Below are 18,049 nucleotides of genomic sequence, written 5' to 3' on the forward strand. Positions count from 1 at the left end.
CTCAGGCATCCCATAAAAACACTAAATTGGAAGTCATGATATATATGCAAAGGACCCATAGGGTAAAGCCCAAAAAGAGAAAAATATAAAATAAAATAAAAAATAATAAGATAAATGGTCCAGATCTCTCCCCTTCCACTCCACCGCCTGCTTGTGAGTGCTGCCCGGCAGGCTACCCTGGTGGATGTGGCCTACAGGACATCCTGGGCATCCCTCCTGGCACCAGCGAGAACGGGCTGAAGAAGGCATACCGAAAGTTAGCTAGAGAATACCATCCTGATAAGAATCCAAATGCTGGAGATAAACTTAAAGAAATAAGTTTTGCATACGAAGTACTGTCAAATCCGGAGAAGCGGGATCTATATGACAGAGGCGGAGAGTAAGGTCTATGGGAAGGCAGCGGCGGAGGTGGCGGCATGGATATTTTCTCACATATTTTTGGTGGAGGATTGTTTGGCTTCATGGGCAATCAATGTAGAAGTCAAAATGGCAGAAGAAGAGGTGAGGGCATGGTGCATCCACTGGGAGTATCTTTAGAAGACCTGTATAAGGGCAGGACAACCAAACTACAACTTAGCAAGAACGTGCTCTGTAGTGCATGCAGTGGCCAAGGTGGGAAGTCTGGAGCTGTTCAGGAATGTGCTTGTCGGGGTGGAGGTGTGCTCGTTATGATCAGACAGCTGGCTCCAGGAATGGCGCAGCAGATGCCATCTGTGTGCTCTGACTGCAATGGAGAAAGGAGGTCATCAATGAAAACGACCGCCGTAAAAACTGTGAAGGCAAGGTGATTAAAGAAGCCAAGAGTCTGGAAGTTCATGTAGACAAAGGCATGCAACATAGACAGAACATTATGTTCACTGGGGAAGCAGGCCAGCTCCAGGAGTGGAACCTGGAGATATGGTTCTTTTGCTACAAGAAAAAGAACAAGAGGTGTTCCAGAGAGATGGGAATGATTTGCATATGACATATAAGACAGGGCTTGTTGAAGCTTTGTGTGGGTTCCAGTTCACATTTAAACATCCTGATGCTCATCAGATTGTGGTGAAATAACCCCCCTGGCAAAGTAATTGAACCAGGATGTGTTGGTGTTGTTTGAGGTGAAGGAATGTCACAGTATCGTAATTCCTTTGAAAAGGGTGATCTTTACGTAAAGTTTGATGTGTAGTTTCCTGAAAACAACTGGAGCAACCCAGACAAACTTTCTGAACTAGAAAATCTCCTGCCATCTAGACCAGAAGTTCCTAATGTCACTGGAGTGACAGAAGAAGTGGAGCTTCAGGAATTTGACAGTACTCGCTGCTCTGGAGGTGGTCAGAGGCGTGAAGCCTATAATGATAGCTCTGATGAGGAAAGCAGCAGCTGTCATGGACCTGGAGTGCAGTGTGCTCATCAGTAAACTGCAGGCGATGCACACGTGGATTTTCTTTCCACATTTGCCGGATTTGCCAGCTGCTGGAGTACCCTATGAGTCCAGAGGAACCGATGGACATCTGTTGATCTATGTGTAACTTCTAAAATTGGTATAGTATCCACAGAGTGTATAATTTAACCTCAAAGCTTTCCATCTTCACTTCAGCTGTTCTGTAGCAGAGGGAAGCACTCGAAATAAGACTCCCTTTCACGTGTGGGTTATAAGTTTCAGTCCTGGTATCTGCTTGATTTTTATCAGCTTTGGGTAGACCTTATGTTTCATATTTTAAACTCAGATCCAGCATTGTAAAGTTTGTACAATTTGTCCTGAAGCTTTGTGTTTGGCTGCACCCGCATGAGCTGCTACAGATAGAATAAAGGATTCACAGCCTGTATCTATCATTTAGATGCGTGGAAAAATGGGCTTTGCACACAATGGGTTTGAAGCTGACTGGGAACAATGGAGAAAATTACATTAGCCATGGTTGTAAAGTTTTTTGGCTTTCTTAAAAAAAACATTCTGTGAAAAGTTTCTGAAACTTGATAATAAAAATCAGTTGGTGTAAATTATTCTGTGTCACATTTTTAGAAAGAACGTATTTTGAGCTGTAAAAGAATCCTTACACTGAGGAGTGAATTTTTAAACAGCCTTTAAAAACCCATCAGCTCGAGGCTTTTGCCTTAGGTACCTGCCCATTTTATAGTTAAATAACACGAATGTTGGTTGAAACAGGCTTTATTCACTTCAGTTGAGGCTGTGTAGCATCAAGAACATGCAAATTACCTAACTCTTATATTACCTGAAAATTGGGACAAACCCAGGCCTCTAATCCTCTTGCACCCCACTTCTTGAAAATAAGCTAATAGGTCAGTAGTAAAATCATGTTTACATAGACCTGTTAAAATGCTGTTTAAATGTTATGAAAAGTTAAAAAAAAAAGTTAAAATTCAATTTAAATGAACTGTTATGAAAAGTTATAAAATAAGATAAAAATAAAGGAAGAACCCTGACAGAATATTATGAGACAAGACTCCTCCAAACATGCCACTGAGTTCACTTCCTGTTGGCCATCTGCTGGGCATGCAGCCTTCTCTTAAGAGTGGTCTGTTTCCCTTGTGAGACTCCCTTGGCTGGAACTTCGCTTTCGTTTCCAAGTGGTTATCAACTTGAGCTTACTTGCAGATTTGGGAGAGAAGCATTTGTCCACGCCTCTCTTCAGTGTCTTTGGTGTTCTGGAGGCTTCCTGTACTCCGATAGGCATCTCCTTCTTTAGATTAGGGACATTTTTTCTTCTATGATTTGCTGAGAATATTTTCTATTGTGTCTTCAATGACCGAGATTCTGTCTTCCATCTCTTGTGTTCTGTTGGTGAGACTTGCTTCTGAGGCTCCTGTTAGAGTTCCCAAGTTTTTCATTTCCAGATTTCCCTCTCTTTGGGTTTTCTTTATTTGATTCTATTTCTACTTTCAGGTCTTGAGTGGTTTTATATATTTCCCTCCACTGTTCATTTGTGTTTGCACAGATGACTTTAAGGGACTTATTCATTTCCTCTCTAAGGACATCTAGCGTTATAATAAAATTTATTTTAAGGTCTTTTTCTTGGCTTCAGCTATGTTATAATACTCAGGGTTTATTTGTCTTACATTTCCACATCACTATTCATTATGGAGGGAAGTTAGGATAGGAACTCAAATGGAATAGGAACCTGGCTGCAGAAGCCGATGCACAGACCACGGAGGGGTGCTACCCACTGGCTTGCTTCCCATGGTTTCCTCAGCCTGTTCTAAAGAACCCAGGGCTACCTACCAAGAGTGGCCCCACCACAGTTGACCAGGCCCTCCCATATCAATCAAAGAAAATGTTCCTATAGACATGTCCACAGCCCAATTTTATGGAGGCATTTTTTTTTTCAGTTGAGGCTCTCCCTCCTCTCCAGTGACTCTGACCTGTATCAAGTTGACATAAAGCTAACCATCACAAAGGGCATAGGATGCCTTGAAGCTGGGAGTCACGGGAAGGGTATGCCTTTCTTGGTCGCTTTGGCAGCCGAATTTCTTTTAGAGTATTTTCTGGAAGACATACTCTTGTCTTTCCTTAACTTTGAAGTTCTTGGTGCCTTTTTTTACAGCCCTCTTCCATGTGTTTTTTAAAAAAACAATTTAAATAGTGTATTTCTCAGCCTTCTTAGTTTCTTGTACCATCAGCAGCCTGTAAAAGAACTTGGGTTGGTATTGACTCTGTTCTACAAACAAGGACATGGAGGCCAACATTGCTGCTGACAGCTTCTCTCACCTGTGCTGCAGACTTCTATTGCATTGGTTTCATTTGTGATTTTTGTCATAAAATCTTCTTTTCGATAAGATTAATCTTTGGTGAGTACTGGTTAGTGGGTACCTATGATCCATGGGGCTGAAGAGCTCTATAAGACTCCAGAAGAAATCTGTTTTCTTTCTTTCTTTGTTTCTTTCTCCCTTAGTTTCTTGAGAAGGGTCTTACTTTGAGCTCTAGGCCTATCTGACACTCATTGTGTAGCCTAGGATAACCTTGAACTCATGGTATCCTTTGCCTCATCCTCCTGAATTCTGGGACTTTCTGTAGTAGAAAGAACAGAGCAAGCACTGCAGGAAATGCTTCCTCTTTTCATCATCTCTATTATTTCTTCTTTCAAATATTCAAATATATATATACACATATGCACACACATATACACATACATATACATTTATTTTTTTCTCCTTGAGACAGCATCTATCTGTGTAGCCCAGGCTGGCTTGGGACTTGATATAATAGGAAGGCTGGCTTCAACCTCCCAAGTCCTAAGGCTCCAGGTGTGTAGTGCCAGGGCCAGCTTTAATTTCTCAAAGAGCATCACATCAAGTCATTATGTCATCTGAAGCTTTTCCATCTGTGTGTCTTTGCAACTTGTCTGGTTATGCTCATGGCCCAGCTCCAATGGCCAAGCGAACACTCAATGGGTCAGTCTCCACTGTTTACAATGTGAGACCCTTGTACGAATCTGTAGCTGAAAGGTTGGGTGGTCCAGTAAAATGTACACACAAGGGAGGAACATGACTCTGGTAGAAGCATGTTTTAGTGATTCTTCGCTAATGACACACACAAACAAAGTTAGATCTGGGTTCCATCCCTACACCACTGAAAAGAATAAAAATAAAACATGTTTTAAAAAGTCATTTGCGCTAACCTTCTTCACAGAGTTCAGAAAGGATGAGTTTTTCTACTCCAAGGATGCCTTCTTTATGTGCCATTCCTGCAGTATGAAATAAATATTTACATATTTACTTGGGCATTGAGGACTGAACCCAAGGACTCATTAATGCTAAGTATGAACTCTACTACTGAGCTAAAACCCAGTTTAATAAATCCCTGGGGCAGAGTTAGTACCAACCTCAATGGTTTATGTTACTGAATAAATGACACACACATAGCCTTTATTTTAATGTCTTAAGCAGTCCAATAGCTGGGCAACTGCCCAACTCCATGTTGTTAGAATCCACTTTCTGTTCCCAACCCCTTTATTGCTTACTAATTTCTATGTTCCACTGTGGCTGCTCATCAATTCATCCAGCGTGTATTTCAGGTGTATTAGAGTCACATCATATCTGTGCCAATGGTCAGGTGATCAGTCTACCAACTCCACTAGGAAAGAAAGCTGGCGAACTGGTACTAGTCTTGTACAAGGAGAAAGTAAATGTGTGGTCCTTTTCAATTGATATGGGGAAAACAAGAACCCGATAAATAAGCACACACTGACAACCAGGGGTGGGTAAGTGATTGTGTGAGGCATTTAGAATAGCAAATACATAAGCATTGCTGTCTAATTAAATTTACGATAATCTGTAGGATGGTAAATCCATGCCAGGAAGTTTGGTGGGTAGAGAGGGTTGAGACCCGGAGACTTAGTGGACACACACTTATCTTAGGTGACTCCCCACTCTCTGTCAGATTCCAGTAGTCCGTAGATGGGTTAGATGTTGAGGTGGGTCAACTCAAAGCCCTGGATCTAGGCCTGGGTGTGGCTGAGTTGGTCACCCTGCCAGCTCTTTAGCACTGCTCAAGTGAGGAGTTGGGCCAGCTCTCCTGAGTGCCAGTCAGTGAGGGGCAGGTAGGGTCACCTCTTTCCAGCCCTTGGATATCAACATGGCCCCAGGCAGCAGCCCAGACCAAGGATGGACACCTGACCTTTGGTGATAACATGGACCGAGGACATCAACACAGAACCTTGCTGCTACATGGTCACAGACCCAGACATGGACATAGAAGCAGTGACAGAGGCTAGCACCTCACCGTGGCACAGGCTGCTCACACTAGGCTGTTCCTCAGCACCCTCTTGCCTCTAGTCCCACCTCCATTCATTGAGCCTATGCCAATTTGTTTCTCTTTCTCTCCCATCTCTGCACCACTTCCTTGCTCACCTTTGTGGCTCCCTGACCTCCCCACTGTACCAAGCCAAGGGCAGCAGGTGAGAACCCTCTGCTAGTAATTCTTCATATCAACTGACATACCACTCTTCCTCCAAACCCCTGTAGCAGTGTTTTAGTTTTGAGACAGTTCCTGGATAATGGTTCCCTAATTGGTCTGAACTCATTACACGACCCAGGCTGACCTTGAATTCTAACTCTCAGCCCCCAGTCACTCCCCTGCCTCACCCTCCAGATGCTGGGATTATAGACTCGAGCCACCTTGTCCAATTCAGCTTACATCCATCTTGCATGTGTGAAATATCAAAGCGAGTTAGGGAGTGTGTAGCTTTGAGAACGTTGCTCCTAAGATGATGCAGGAGGAACTTGGACATCAATGTCCCACAGTCCTTGACTGAACGCTCACATTTTCTTTTCTTGGATCAACACTGACACGGGTATCCTCTTCCTGTGTTAGCAACTCACTACTGTTCCACATGTGTCTAAGATTGTCTTTTGGAGGAAGGAACTACTATTTTTCACCAGTTGGTTCACAACCACTCCTAACTCCAACTCTAGGTTGTCTGATGTCCTCTTCTGGACTCCACAGGTTAGAGAACCTAAAACAGGATTCTCAAGTGTGTCACACACATTCTTCCCAACTCACACAACTGCCGCTACTCACTTTAGGTTCCACACCACTCATCCTACGTGATTCTTAATTCAATCATGTTGACAACTCAGGGATCCTACCAGTCTATAGCATCTTTTCTAAGCAGTAATTCTTTTTCTTTAATGATCTATTTATTTATTATATGTAAGCACACTGTAGTTGTTTTCAGACACACCAGTAGAGGGCATCAGATCTCATCACAAATGGTTGTGAGCCACAATGTGGTTGCTGGGTTTTGAACTCAGGACCTCTGGAAGAGCAGCCAGTGCTCTTAACCACTGGACCATCTCTCCAGCACCTAGTAGTAATTCTATATGTGGGTAACAATAGTCTCTCCCATATCTTGGTTTTATACTCCAAAGTTTCCATTCTCATAGGCAACTATAGTTTGAAAATATTAAAAAATTTTAAAAAATATTAGATAGAAACTTTCAGAAATAAAAACATCAATACATTGGGAATAAATTTGTTAAAATTGCTCTTTTATTATTAGCTATTATTAATCTCTTAGTATACCGAATTTGTAAGTAAAATATATTTAAATACATATGCTTATATATTTGCATGTGGGTGCATGGTTTGACACATCTGTTGCTTCATGCTCTTGCTGAGGATCTTGGGATGTATCCCCCATGAGTGGGTGGGAGAATATTGTTGTTCACACACAGATCTGTTCTCCATCCAAGGTCTCTGCTCTATGCTGTGTCTGGGAGGGCAGGTAGCTCTTGCTGACCTTCTCCAGTTGCATTGAGACAATGGGAGAGACCTGTGGGATTCTGGGAATGGAAGCTAATGTGTGTTTTAATTGGGTTATTTTCAGGCAGAGGCTGGGGATAGTGACAGAGTGTGGGAATAGCAAAGCACTCCTGCACACTCCCTCAGCTCAGGCAGCCCGGTCTTCTCCTTTCATTCTTAAGCTGTGGAGAGGTAGCTGCTTCCTGCTCTTGATCATATCTGGGTGGCCCTCTTTCCTGCTTTAGTCCTGCAGGTCACCCATGACTCTTTAAATCACCCTCCCTATAGAGCTTCTTCAGTGGACTGCGGAGAGATAATTCTGCTTCTTGCCTTGACTTAGAGTGCCATTGCTCTTTCAGGGTCTTGCCTTTTTTTTTTCTAGACACTTTCTTAACTGCCCAATGACAATCAGTTTTCATTGTCTATGTTTATGACCACTTATGCTAGTCATCTATGTTTCTTGCTTTTATTTGAGCTTCTCCTCATTGCTGTGATTTTTGCCCCAGAACACAGGACATTTCCTTAATCCATTCTGCCACCCTTTGCAGTGAATCGTTATTTACTTATGGAATATTAACTTTTATTTTTATACCTTTGAAATAGTGACTTGTTATGTCACAAGGATGGCCTTGAATTTATGATCCTCCAGTGGTTGGGATGGCAGGACTACGCCACCACACTTGATTTGAAACGTCCTAAAATTTTCAGCAATTATGTTATATTTTCAAGGGTCCTTTCTTGCTCTTGTAGTTCCTTTTGCTTCCCGACAATCTGCCTCTCTTATATGGATACAACCACGTCTGCAATCCGAAACCCAACAGGAAGCTTTTGCTATCTTGACATGCTTTGCTTTTTTGAGATCATTTTGATACATCCTCTCTGGGCTGTTAATTTTCTAAGCCTGCTGGCAACTGCTTACAGGAGTGAGCAAACGTGTTCTTCTTTCCCTTGGGTGGCCAATGTGGCATCGCTCCATCTTCTAGGGAAAATTAGGACAACTGCTTTACCCATGGGGGCTTTGTGCACTTAGCCCTTGCTTGGATGGCTCGCTTAGAATGAACAGATGTGTGTGTGTGTGTGTGTGTGTGTGTGTGTGTGTGTGTGTGTGTGTGACTTGCACAGGAGGGGAAACGTAAAGGAACATTCCACAGAGGTCTGGGTCTCTAACAATGAGGACAGTTTTCTATGTGGAAAATAGGCTTGATGAGGGTAAATCCAAGGGAGGCCACAAAGAAAAATGCTCAGGGTAACTTTAGCCATTCACCAAGCCCCAGGTCCCCCTAGGAGTGTAATGAGTGTAATAGATAATTTAGTGAAGAATGTGAGGTGTGACTTGGGCCTGGAGTGGCTTTAAACTGGAAATGATAGGGGTTGATCCTTAGAAGAGGAGAGCAAGGGGTGTGTGGGAACACAGTCTGTGGGTGCTTCTTCACAGTTCATGTCTTTCTCACAACAGCCCTTGTGGATTTTAGTTGCCGCTCTACTGTAAGCAACAAGATGGCTTTTGTGTCCAGACTGTGACCACTTCCCACACTGGCTGTCACAGTGGGGGACAGCGGTCTGAATGAGCCTGACTGCAAGTCTTAGGAATCATCTATCAAGGCGAAGTCTGTCTTTCTGACTCTCAGCTTGGCTCACCAAGCTTACTGACCTTGAGTGATCTGAGAGATCAAAAAACATTCAGGGATTAGGAAAAGCCTCACCAGCAGCCTAGAGGGTTGAGTGCACCTGATTCTCTACCCTCTGCATCCCAAAATGATTCTTATGGCTGAACGCACCTGATTCTCTACCCTCTGCATCCCAAAATGATTCTTATGGAATATTTTGAGGGATGAGCATTTCCGAGTTACTAAGGAAGACTAGGTAAGCCAGCTATTCCTGCAGCAGAAGAGAAGTCACACCTGGGGATGGGGGAATGCGGCCTGCCCACAGAATCTTGCAGACAGATCAGCTGGCTCTGGATGTTAGAGAGTGGGGATGCCAGACAGTGGGGATATTCCTGGTTTTTCCATGTGGGCGCTTTAGATGTTCCACTTGTGCTAGAACAGTGCTTCTCAACCTTCCTAATGCTGGGACCCTTTGATACAGATCCTCGTGTTGCGGTGACCCCCAACCGTACAATTATTTCATTACTACTTCATAACTACTGTTATGAATCATAATGTAAGTACGTGATATGCAGGATATCTGATACGCCATCCCCGTGCCAATGGTTCAGAACCAGTGTGCTAAGGCCTGGCTCTGGGGCCACTAGAAGGCGCTGTTCCTTTCCCCAGCAGAGACAAAGTGTCTAATAGCTAGAGTGAAACATGTCACACTAGGGATATAATGACAAGAAGCTACCCACCTTCTAAGGGGGTCATATGGTCCTAGAAAAGGACCTTTAATCCTGGACTCAAATCCCCATCCTTACAGTACAAGGTGAATCTTCTGGAGGTATCCTACTTTTCCTTTTCTCTCCTTCCTCCTCCTCTTCCTCCTCCTCTTCCTCCTCCTCCTCCCCCTCCTCCTCTCCCTCTTCCTTCTCCAGTTTTTCTTCTTTTTTGGATTTTTCAAGACAGCTTTACTCTGTGTAATAGCCCTGGCTCTCCTGGAACTCAGTGTGTAGACCTGGCTGGACCGGAAACTCACATAGACCCACCTGCCTCTGCCTTCCAAGTGCTGGGATTGAGGTGTGTGCCGCCATGCCCCACTTGATGTCCCACTTTTCAAGGCTCAGTTTTTTCACCAGTGAAACTGGCTGAAGATAGCTAGTTAGGATAAGGGTGAGTACTCCAGCCGGCACAGGAGCAGTGCTAGCCTCCCTGCCTGTTGAACTCCTTTGCTGGGCTCTAGCCCATGGATGCTTAGGCCACTGTGTACATTAAGACAAAAAGGCTCACAGCGTAGGCTACAGTTAATATTGGGCTGAATAGAGATTATGAAAAATAAGATTATGAAGGTGTCTGGTGTTCGTCAATCACTCCTCCCCCCGCCCCAGCCCCCTCCCCCCCCCGCGCACGGGATTTTTATCATGTTCTTGGAAATCAGAGACTCTCTAATTTCTGCCTCCTAGGTTCTGGGATTAGAAATGCCACCACGACACACTATAGGAAAGCACATTTTCTTAAGCCCATTCCATGGCCTAAGAACCAAAGGTTGAGAGTGAGAGAGAGGGAGGAAGGGAGGGATGGAGATATGGAGAGGGAGGAGGGGGAGGAAGAGGAGGAGGAGGAGGAGGAGGAAGAGCGAGAGCGAAAGTGCGGTGTACATGCAGTGTAGTTTGCCTGCACGTTGCAAGCTTACTTGTGGGTCTGACTCTTGTGCAGCCTGCACCTCGCCTCCTGGGGCTGGCCGCGGGTGTGGCTCTCGAAGTGGGCGGTACTAGAGTTTGGTGGGCGGGTGTGGACTCCGGCCCAGGCAAGGACCAGCGGGTGGCCCTGGCTGAGAGAAAGAGCCAGTGGAGAGTCAGTATTCGCAGGATTCAGGAGAGCTCAAGGTTCCCATCCTTCAGAAAGCTGAGAGCGCTGCTTGGCTGAGGTCCCTGTCAGCAGGGCGCCTGGTGGGCTTCCCAGCCAGGACTTGGTGTCACATCTACAGGCAGTGGACCCTGGCTTGGTGCTCCAGTCTCCTCACCTGGGACGCCTGTGGTCTTGTACCTCGCCAGGTGAGTGCTCCTGAGGAAGCAGGCTGGATATCTGAAGTGTCAAAGTGTGTGCAAACAGGCTGGGAACTGGTGGCTGGTTGTGGAGATTTTAGGAGATTATCTGCCAGCAACCATCCTTCCTAGGGTGATTGACACATTATGCTCCTTGTTTTTCCTTTGATTAGGAAAGGGCACAGCAGAACTTTGGGCCAGGGGGTGGAATTGGTGCTGCATGCTTGTTTCCACGTTTCAAACTGAAGTCCAGACAGGGTTTTTCTGATCTTGCGTAGTATACTCTTCTTCCACCCAGGGTTATCTCCCCCTGCCAGATCCTAGGGGACTTGATGAATGTGGTCACCAGGAGGAGAGTCAAGTCAACACTTCTTCAGACGTAGGGGTGAAGAGACATGTCATTCATTGTTGGACTTTTTGAGTTGTCTTGTGGGAGAGGCCAGTGAACGATCTAACAGAGAAAGAAGGGCTTCTGGGACACACTCTTACCACATCCCAGCATCCTTAGAGACTCCCCTGGGACCTGGCCTCATAGAGGAGTAGTAGATGGGGTTTTGTCAGTGGATCAGGGATATATATCTGTCTTCAGCATCTTCTGGTCACTGGTGCATCAGCACTGGCACAAACTCACTTCTGTTTCCTCTTTCCAAAACTCCGTGTTTGACAGGAGGGGTGCCAGGTTGACCAGGGATCCAGTTCTGTTTCTCACAGCTGTAACCTTGGCCAGGGCCCCTCACCTTACTACCTCTCCTTCTTAAGATGGAACCAATGGAGCTGGACAGATGGCTCAGTGGTTAAAAGCATTGGCTGCTCTTCCTAAGGACCTGGATTTGATTTCTGGCACTCACATAGCAGCTTTCAGCCATTTGTAGCTCCAGTTTCAGGAGATTTCAGTCTCTTGTTTTGGTGTATATCAGCACCAGACATGCATGTGGTCTGCATATATATATATATATATATATATATATATATATATATATATGTGTGTGTGTGTGTGTGTGTGTGTGTGTGTGTGTGTGTGTGTGTGCAAGCGGAACACTCATACATATAACATAAAAATTAAGGTTTAACTGGAGCTAGCATTAGAGGGGACCAAATGAATTTGCCATCTTTACAGATCAATTACTGACCATGCCCAAGGGCTCAGCCTACTAATGCCTTCCTTGTGGGACTGTGGCATAGCTTACTGTTCAGTGGGATAGCAAGTGAAAACCAATGTTTCTTCTGCCCCGTGTCTCCTAGGAAACATGAACTGTCAGGGTAAGGTAAGGACTTGTCTTCTTGCTTGTCTTCTCGAGGAAGGGATCTGCAGCCCATCTTCCAAAATTCCTCCCAAACACTTCTCTCTGAGACTCCTACTTCAGTGGGCTCAGCTCCTCTCCAAGCCAGGGTCCAGGGGAGTAGGCTCACATAGCAATGACTTAGGCAAGCTTGTTGCCACAGTCTATCTGGAGTCTCATCTTTGGGCAGATGGTGGAGGAAGCACATGGGGTTCATCTGGAATGATCCTGAGCTAATCTCAGCTTAGAGACAGGAAGTATGGGAGTGTGACCCCCTCCCGGCCATGGGGCCAGAGGAGCCCTGCCTTACAGGTGGGCTCAGAGCAGGGGAGGGCATGAGGATACCATGCATGAGAGCTGTTGAGAGTGAAGAATCAGCAAGGTAAGGGTCCTGGTATATGCCTTTGTTGGAATATTCTTTTCTGGATTAGTACCAGGCAGCTGCAGTCAAGTAGACCCTGGGCATGGGCTTGTGTGGTCCTGGGGCCAGCTCCTGCTGGGAGATGAAGTCCCTTAGGATGGAGTTGGTGGGATGAATGGGAAGGGGATTTATATTTGATGGGCACATATACTGAGCCAGTTAGGTCTTGAGGACCTCCATCTGCCAGGAGATGGCAAAGAAAGTTCATGAACAAAACTTTTCCACTTATCAGTTGCATTATTTGCTGAAAGATGTCCATGTTCCACCTTCCTCTTCCCCCCAGTTTCTTTGTCGTCCCCTGCCCTAAGTCTGAGCCAGACTGCCCTGTAACACAGTTGCCGCTCACTGTCTCTCCCTTATATTGCTGAAGAAACTGGGACTTAGGCAATCTTAGTGACTCACAAAGCCACTGGGCTTTTGGGTAGCAGAGCCGTTATTTAAACCCAGGACATGTGAAGAACCTAGTTTAGGATCCGGGCATGGTTCTCTGCTCACTTCTTACGTACATGGGATGGGTCTATTTGTGCGGCAGGGAATCCTGTCATTTACCCCCAGAAGCTCTCAGGTGACCTGGGGACTAAGGCTCTTGAATGGAAAGTCTCCTCCACTCACCTTTGTCTGGTAGCCTGCTCCCTTCAACCTCATGGTCTCATGCTGGTCATTCTTAATCTTAGTCTCTTTAGTCCTAATTGGTGACAGGTAGGCTGACTCACAGTAGCTTCTCCTCAGGCTTTGGTGGCACCTACTCTTTCCTTCCTCACATGGCTTTATTCAGTTGCAGCTCTCAAGGATACTCTACCTTCAGCAAGGAGTCAACTCTCTTGATGACCTGGGGCTCAGGGTTTAAATGATTTATCAGCAGTGCTGGTCTGTGATGTTCTAGCTCTTAGGCAACTATCCTACGAGTTATCCAAGGAAAACTCTACATGCTGCCCTTTTAAATGTCCCTTTCCTTCATTCTTGGCTTTTTCAGACTCTTGAGCTACCTTCTTCATCGAAGTGATCTTTCTGGAATGCACTTGCTTGCTCTCAGCTTTTCAGTGGCTCACCCACCATTCCTGGTCTGCCTCATCATTTCTCCTTCCTTCTCCCTCCTTGGCTCTGGTTGTTCTGACTGCTTCCTGGTCTTTGGAGGCTGCTATCCTTCCTGCCTCTGTGCTTTTGTGTGCATTCTTCTCCATACCTTGAACTTCGACCTCTACTTTGTTTATTTGTCTCCTTTTCAGTGAGCTCTAGATTCTACACCATCTCTTCTTTCTCCATGTCCTTAGCTCCATCTATGATCCCCCAGGTACCCATGGTACTGACTGTGGCAGAAGCACTGTGGCCTTTAGGTCCATCTGCATGTCCAGTGATCAGCTTCTCCATCTTAGAGGACCATGGTCCTTATCCTCATTGCGGGGCTCTGCCTATGTTGGTCAAACACATGCATGAAGAAGTGACCATTGCCCGGAGCCTTCCCTGTCTCCTGACTCCCTTCTGACCATGTTGGTGTTAACCTACACTGATGTCCTCATCCTAGCTGATGGCCAGACAAGGTCTGGGTATCTTTTTCTTTGGTTACTTCTGGGCCAGTGCGTCTGGTAAGATTCATGTAGCTGTGGTTTCTGTTTCCTCTCAAATCCTAGTCCTTGTGTTTGGCTGAGTATATTTCATTTAGTTATATTTGGCCAAATGCTTATGTGTCCAGAAGACAGTGGTGCCAGACAACCCTTCTTCCCCTGGAGAATTGGTATCCAGATAACTAGACTGTAAACGGTCTGTCAGATTCATTGGTTTTGTAAATGGCCAGTTGAGTCTCACATTCACGGGTCAGGCCAAGTGAACAGTGAATGACGTCTGTGACAGCTACAAAACCAGTTTTGCAGATTTCTGGCTAAGTTGGACTGTCAAGACTGCACTTGATCATGACATTTTATATATATGTAAGATACACACACACACACACACACACACACACACACATACATATATTTTTTTCAAAACAGACCTGACTAGTTAATACATGGCATCAAAGAATGATCAACTCAAAGAAACTATTCTGATAGGAATATCATTTTCCAAAGTAGGGTCCCCCAAACCATATCCAGCAAAAATCCCACAGGCTACTTGTTAAAATACAGATTCCTTGGCTCCATCCCTGGTTCACTTCCCTGTTTCTTCTGGTGAGGGACCCTGGAAAGCTCACTTTGAACATGCCCCTGTGATGACTCTGCTGCTTAGTGAAGGTCAAGAATGGCAAACGTGTGGGATCAATAATGCCTAGAAAACTCGTAAGAGGATGTGCTGACCCTCCATGTCAGGCCGTGTCACTGGCATTACTGCTTGAAGGATTTGGAACCCAGGGTCTGAAGAGTAAATGTTGTTCGAGGATCCATTTGTTCAGGATGCCCGAGTGGAAGGGTAGCCGGTGCCAGGGGATGGAGGTATGTCCGGTGATTTGAGGATAGGTATGTTGAGCGGAGAGTAATGGGAATCACATGTTAGTGGCAGGTGTGTGTGTGTGTGTGTGTGTGTGTGTGTGTGTGTGTGTGAGTATGGTGGGCAGCACCGAGAAGGGAATCTACTGATGGACCTGTCTTCATCCCTGGCTGTCCTCACTTTTGCCATGTGCTGCCTCAGTGCCACCTCAGAAACAAGGGAGACAGGACACTAGGGTCTGAAACCAGGATGGCTCACTGTGTGCCAAGCCCCAAAGTTCAGGTTCCATGGATGTCATGAAAGACTGAGAGGGTCACCTTATAGGATCTATTGCTGTCTTTGTTGGGATAAAGTGATTCAAGTACTTTCTATGCTCCAAGTTCATTAGAACAGCTTCAAATTCTGAGGTTAGAGGGAGCTTGTGGGGCAAGTTATGGACAAATGGCTTCCTGTGTGGCTTTTAGGTTCTTTACTGATGAACAAGGTTCATGATACTTGTCAGAATAAAGCAAATGTGCAAAGCACTGAGCACAGTCTCTGGCATGCAGCAGGTGCTGCCTATAAAGTAGTGATTATTGGATGCCCGCCTCTTATCTTAAGCCTAATATGATAGCTCTCAATGCCGTGAGATATGAGCAGCTAAGAGTCTTCTCCCTTACCCTTATTCTAACCTGGTTCCATTTTTGATGCTTGGTCCTTGAGTTCCATTTGTTTGCTTTGCAGGCTGCATCTCTGAAGTGGGCCCTTCAGTCCTGCAGTTGCTGGATCTTCTCACACCCATCATGAACACCTCTCATTTTATGGCCTCCCTTTCCCTAGCATTCCTACAAGGTAAGAATGGGACCATTCCATTGGATTCCCTCTATAATTTCTCTGACGGCTGCCAGGAGTCGGCAGACCTGTTGGTCTTCATCATCACCACTTACAGCATTGAGACCATCTTGGGGGTCCTGGGAAACCTCTGCTTGATATTTGTGACCACGAGGCAAAAGGAAAAGTCCAATGTGACAAACCTACTCATTGCTAACCTGGCCTTCTCTGACTTCCTAATGTGCCTCATCTGCCAGCCACTCACAGTCACCTATACCATCATGGACTACTGGATCTTTGGCGAAGTCCTTTGCAAGATGTTAACTTTCATCCAGTGCATGTCGGTGACCGTCTCCATCCTCTCACTGGTCCTTGTGGCCCTGGAGAGGCACCAGCTCATTATCCACCCAACAGGCTGGAAACCCAGTATTTCCCAGGCCTACCTGGGGATTGTGGCCATCTGGTTCATTTCCTGTTTCCTCTCCTTGCCCTTCCTGGCCAATAGCATGCTGAATGACCTCTTCCACCATAATCAGTCTAAGGTTGTAGAGTTTCTGGAAGACAAGGTCGTCTGCTTTGTGTCCTGGTCCTCAGATCATCACCGTCTCATCTACACCACTTTTCTGCTGCTCTTTCAGTACTGCGTCCCTTTGGTCTTTATCCTTGTCTGCTATGTACGTATCTACCAGCGCCTGCGGAGGCAGAGGCGCGTGTTCCACAACCACGCTTGCAGCTCACGAGTGGAGCAGATGAAGCGAATCAATGGCATGCTCATGGCAATGGTGACCGCCTTTGCAGTTCTCTGGCTGCCTCTGCATGTATTCAATACGCTGGAGGACTGGTACCAGGAAGCCATCCCTGCTTGCCATGGCAACCTCATCTTCCTGATGTGCCATCTGTTTGCCATGGCTTCCACCTGTGTCAACCCTTTCATCTATGGCTTTCTCAACATCAACTTCAAGAAGGATATCAAGGCTCTGGTTCTGACTTGCCACTGCAAGTCACCTCAAGGGGAGTCTGAGCATCTGCCCCTGTCCACTGTGCACACAGACCTCTCCAAGGGATCTGTGAGGATGGGTAGCAAGTCTAACTTCATATAGTCATGTCTAGGCTTCCCTACCATTTTCTTTTGATACACCCTTTCACTTAGCTAAGTAGACACATTGCAAGCTGCAACAGCATCCTGTAATTTCTGGCTTTTGGGGCCCAGATAGACTGGCAAGAGACTTGAAGCTTGGCAGTCAGATGGTTTAGCCATTTGCTTCTGGGAGAATTCTGAGTCCAGATTCTGCAGATCACAGAGTGAACATTGTGGCTTGAGCCAGAAATGGCTGACTCTAACAGCCACTCAGCACAGATACCTGGCCCCAAAGCCTGACCATTTAGCTAACTTGCCCTTGGTGATGTGCTATGCTCTTGCAAGGGATGTTGGGTGTTTCAGTATAGGTTGGGTGTTGGTAGAAGCAGGTGCTGGGAGGTGGGAGTCTGCTTAACAAAGTTCTTGCTGAAAAGAACAGGGGCAACAGGAATGGGCTATAATAAATGTGGCTGTCTGACCCACAAAGGTCAAAGTTCACTGCCCCTCCTGGCTGCTGAACAGGATCTAAGGCATCCTCAGTGTGTGGACTAGACAGCTAGTCCTTAGGAAGAAGGATATGTCAAGATTGCTCTTGGCCCACATAAGATAAGATACTGCAATCCAGTTCTGTCTGAATAGAGCAATCTCCCAATACAGTGAGCATATTTGTCCCATGGGAGACTTATCCCCACACTGAACAGGTCTGATGGGCTTCCTGGTTCTGGTCCCTTATCAAGCATGTCCTGGACTGATGTGTGACTAATGTCCTGGGCAGGTGCTCTGGAGCCGCTGCTTCCTACCTGCCTCAGCTTCGGCTGCACCTCCAGTCTAGAGTTTTTGTTCCTGGATTTTGAGACAGTTTCTTTTCTTTGGAAGTGGGGTCTTACTACATAGACAGGCTTGTCTAATGCTCCCGCCAAACCTCCTTTCTGAGCACTGATTAAGGCATAAGCCATCACACATTATGAAAGATGAGCTTTTGAAGCACTCTAGTTATCTGGTATAGTGTTTCGCCAACTACTTCTTATGACTGATTTTGAGCAAAGTCAGACTCTCAGGCTCACCACGGCAAGATGACATTGTCTGAACTTACAAAGAACCGGGACCTCAGACTTCTCAGAAGCTCCAGAATGTAAGCTTTTATTAATTAGGTGCAATGAGGCCA

General features: G+C 45.8%; 1 protein-coding gene across 1 annotated transcript; it reads left to right on the forward strand.

Annotated features, from left to right (window-relative positions):
- Window positions 1-10,796: 10,796 nt before the first annotated feature.
- Window positions 10,797-16,906, forward strand: LOC308427737 (neuropeptide Y receptor type 4; the record flags this gene model as incomplete). The annotated part of the gene is made up of 2 exons (XM_080925929.1): window positions 10,797-10,883; window positions 15,720-16,906. Exon 2 carries the CDS (start codon window positions 15,779-15,781, stop codon window positions 16,904-16,906), a length of 1,128 nt encoding a protein of 375 aa, XP_080782055.1. The 5' UTR covers window positions 10,797-10,883; window positions 15,720-15,778.
- Window positions 16,907-18,049: the final 1,143 nt, after the last annotated feature.

The sequence above is a fragment of the Micromys minutus genome, assembly GCF_963924665.1.
Source record: "Micromys minutus genome assembly, chromosome: 12".
NCBI lineage: Eukaryota > Metazoa > Chordata > Mammalia > Rodentia > Muridae > Micromys > Micromys minutus.